This window comes from Pyrgilauda ruficollis, unplaced genomic scaffold (assembly GCF_017590135.1).
Source record: "Pyrgilauda ruficollis isolate IOZ18807 unplaced genomic scaffold, ASM1759013v1 scaffold873, whole genome shotgun sequence".
NCBI lineage: Eukaryota > Metazoa > Chordata > Aves > Passeriformes > Passeridae > Pyrgilauda > Pyrgilauda ruficollis.
Window position 1 is genome coordinate 6,219 of NW_024530744.1, and position 3,951 is coordinate 10,169.

General features: G+C 56.7%; 1 protein-coding gene across 1 annotated transcript in view; it reads right to left on the reverse strand.

The window, feature by feature from the left end:
* Positions 1–3,108: 3,108 nt before the first annotated feature.
* The window catches only part of LOC121364676 (integrator complex subunit 5-like), a gene marked incomplete at its 5' end in the record, with an annotated part of 2,487 nt that continues 1,644 nt past the window's right edge, over positions 3,109–3,951 (reverse strand). The window contains one exon of the mRNA XM_041488109.1: positions 3,109–3,950. Within this exon, the coding sequence (XP_041344043.1) occupies positions 3,127–3,950 (824 nt within the window). The remainder of the gene's footprint in view (position 3,951) is intronic.

Genomic DNA, 3,951 nt, shown 5'->3' on the forward strand with positions numbered 1-3,951 from the left:
ATTTTGGGGTTTTTTGGGGTTTTTCTCACCCTGCACCCCCAGTTCTGCTGCCCTGTCCCTCATCCCCTCTCGGTCCCGCAGCACGATCGCTCTCCAGAGCCCGCACAGCGACAGCCGGTCCCTGGGGGGGCACGGGGGTTTTGGGGTCCCCCCGGGGGATTTTGGGGTCCCCCCAGTGGTTTTGGGGTCCCCCCGGGGGTTTTGAGGACCCCCCACCCCAGATTTGGGGAACCCCCCCAGAGATTTGGGATTTCCCCTGGGATTTTGGGCTTCCCCACCCCCACCCCGGTTTTGGGGTCCCCCGGGGATTTTGGGGTTCCCCCGGGGCAGTTTTGGGCTCCTTCCCCCAATTTTGGGGTCCCCCCGGTAATTTCTGGGGTCCCCCTGAAATTTCGGGGTCCCCCCAATTTTAGGATCCCCCCAATTTTTGGGATTCTGGGCCGATTTTGGTCTCCCCCTGGGGCACTTTTGGTCTCCCCCCATTTTCGGGGTCCCCCCGGTGATTTTTGGACTCCCCCCCATTTTTGGGGTCCCCCCCCATTTTTGGGCTCCCCCTGGGATTTTGGGGTCCCCCCAATTTTAGGATTTACCCCCAATTTTTGGGATTCCCTCGGGGTTTTTGGGCCAATTTTGGTCTCCCCGGGGGCACTTTTGGTCTCCCACCATTTTCGGGGTCACCCCCATTTCTGGGGTCCCCCCCATTTTCGGGGTCCCTCCCCCATTTCGGGGTCCCCCCCCCATTTCGGGGTCCCCCTCTCACGTGGCGGGAGATGAAGCAGGACATCGGCCCGATCTCGGTGAACAGCCCCACCTGGGGGGGAAATGGGGAGAAATGGGGAAAATGGGGAAAAATGGGGGGAAATGGGGAAAAAATGGGGAAAATGAGGGAAAAATGGGGGGAAATGGGGGAAAAATGGGGGGAAATGGGGAAAAATGGAGGGAAATGGGACAGGAATGGGGCAAAAAGGGAAAGGAATGGGGAAAAATGGGGAAAAATTGGGAAAAATGGGACAGAAATGGGGAAAAAGAGAAAGGAATGGGGAAAATGGGGAAAAAAAGGGACAGAAAGGGGGTGCTCAGAGGGGTCAGACCCTCAGGACCCCCAGAACTGTCACCTTGGTGACCCGGGTGACCCCTGAGTGACCCCTGAGTGACCCCTGAGTGACCCCAGGTGACCCCCAGGTGACCCCTGAGTGACCCCTGAGTGACCCCTGAGTGACCGCTGGGTGACCCCTGAGTGACCCCAGGTGACCCCTGACCTTGTTGACCTGAGTGACCCCCGGGTGACCCCTGACCCCTGAGTGACCCCTGGGTGACCCCGGGTGACCCCCGACCTTGTTGACCTGGGTGACCCCTGAGTGACCCCGGGTGACCCCCGACCTTGTTGACCTGGGTGACCCCAGGTGACCCCTGACCCCTGAGTGACCCCTGAGTGACCCCCAGGTGACCCCTGACCTTGTTGACCTGGGTGACCACGGCGTCCACCACCTCTCCCTTGAAGGGCCGGAACACGATGGCCTTGTAGCGCACGGGGTACAGGACGAAGCCCCGGCCCGGCTGGATCACCCCGGCGCCGATGTTATCGATGGTGGTGACTGCGATGACGAACCCGTACCTGAAACGGGGTTTATTGGGGTTTATTTGGGGTTTATTGGGGTTTATTGGGGTTTATATTGGATTTATTGGGGATTTAATGGGATTTATTGGGGTTTATTGGGGTTTATTGGGGATTTATTGGGGATTTATTGGGGTTTATTGGGGTTCGGATCACCCCGGCCCCGATGTTATCGATGGTGGTCACTGCGATGACGAACCCGTACCTGAAACGGGGTTTATTGGGGTTTATTTGGGGTTTATTGGGGTTTATTGGGGTTTATTGGGGTTTGGATCACCCCGGCCCCGATGTTGTCAATGGTGGTGACTGTGATGACAAATCTGGGGTTTATTGGGGTTTATATTGGATTTATTGGGGTTTATTGGGGTTTATATTGGATTTATTGGGGTTTATTGGGGTTTATTGGGGTTCGGATCACCCCGGCCCCGATGTTGTCAATGGTGGTGACTGTGATGACAAATCCATACCTGAAATGGGATTTATTGGGATTTATTGGGGTTTATTGGGGTTTATTGGGGATTTATTGGGGTTTTATTGGATTTATTGGGATTTATTGGGGTTTTATTGGAGTTTATTAGGATTTATTTGGGTTTATATTGGATTTATTGGGGTTTTAAAGGGATGTATTGGGATTTATTGGAGTTTTATTAGAGTTTATTGGGGTTTTATTAGGATTTTTTTGGGTTATTTGGGTTTTTTGGGTTTATTTGGAGAGGATTTGGGGTTTTTGGGGTTTTAGTGTGGATTTTTTTGAGTTTTTTGGGGCCGTTTTTGGCATTTTGGAGTTTTTTTGAGGCAATTTTTGAGTTTTTTGGGGCTGTTTTGGGCATTTTTGGGGCCGTTTTTGGGGGGTTTTTTGAGGCCTTTTTTTGGCATTTTTTGGGTTTTTTGGGGGCCATTTTTGGGGGGTTTTTTGGGCTATTTTTGGCATTTTTAGGGCCGTTTTTGGGGGTTTTTTTGGGGCCGTTTTTGGTTTTTTTGGGGCCGTTTTTTTTGGCATTTTTGGGTTTTTTTGGGGCCGTTTTTGGGGTTTTTTGGGCCATTTTTTGGGGGGGGACGGCCCATTTTTGGCATTTTTGGGGTTTTTTTTTCGGGGCTGTTTTGGTTTTTTTTGGGGCCACTTTTTTTTGGGTTTTTTTCGGGCCCGTTTTTGGCATTTTTGGGACTCCCGGGATGCCTTTGGGGCCATTTTTGGGGTTTTTTTGGGGCTTTTTTGGGGGTTTTTGGGGCCTTTTTTGGCATTTTTGGGTTTTTTTGGGGCCGTTTTTGGTTTTTTTGGGGCCGTTTTTTTTGGCATTTTTGGGTTTTTTTGGGGCCGTTTTTGGGGTTTTTTGGGCCATTTTTTGGGGGGGGACGGCCCATTTTTGGCATTTTTGGGGTTTTTTTTTCGGGGCTGTTTTGGTTTTTTTTGGGGCCACTTTTTTTTGGGTTTTTTTCGGGCCCGTTTTTGGCATTTTTGGGACTCCCGGGATGCCGCCATTCTCCCTCCAACCCCCCCTCGGGACCCCTCCTCAGGGATAAAACCTGGCGGCCAGCAGCCCCAGGCGGTGAATATTCCTGTGCAGCACGGCGTGCAGCACGGCCAGGTGCTTCCCCAGCTCGCCGTCCCTCCCGAAATCGCGGCGGAACGCGCCCAGCTCGGGCTGGAAGGTGAACTTTTGAGGCAGGGGGCTGTTCTCCCTCAGGTACCCCCAAACGCTGAGCAGCAGCAGGTGAACCTCGAAGGGAGCCAGCTCGGGGAACAGCTCGTGCATGTTGCCCAGCACGGGCGGCAGCAGCGAGCCCTCGGCCAGCAGCGCCACCAGCGCGCACGACGCCCGCAGGTGCCAGGGCGAGGCCAGCGTGCTGCCGGCGCGGCACGCGTCCCAGTGGGCCACCAGGCTGGCCAGCAGCCCCCGCAGCAGCACGGAGCAGTAGCACAGAGCGGGGCGGCCGCCGGCGACCAGGCGGAGCAGCGGGAAGAGCAGCGGGTGCTGGCGGAAGCGCCGCAGGATGCGCAGGTCGCGCTCCACCGTGGCCTTGGCGAGCTCCTCGGGCGGCCACGCCAGCTCGGCGCCGGCGGCTTCGGGGCACACGGCTTCCACCAGCGCCGCCGCCACCGCCTTGGCGGCCTCGGCGCCCACGGCGGGGCCGGAGGAGCCGCGGCAGCAGCGCAGCACCAGGCTCAGGAAGGTCTGCGTGTTGCGGCTCAGCTCCTCGGCGCTGCGCCGCCCCGCGCCCGCCGCCGGTTTCGGCCCGCGGCCGATGACTCCGGCGTGGAAAACGGACCAGACGCCGCCGGAGGCGTCGGCGAAGCGGCGGTTGGTGTCCAGCAGCGAGACGGCGGGCGGCGCCGG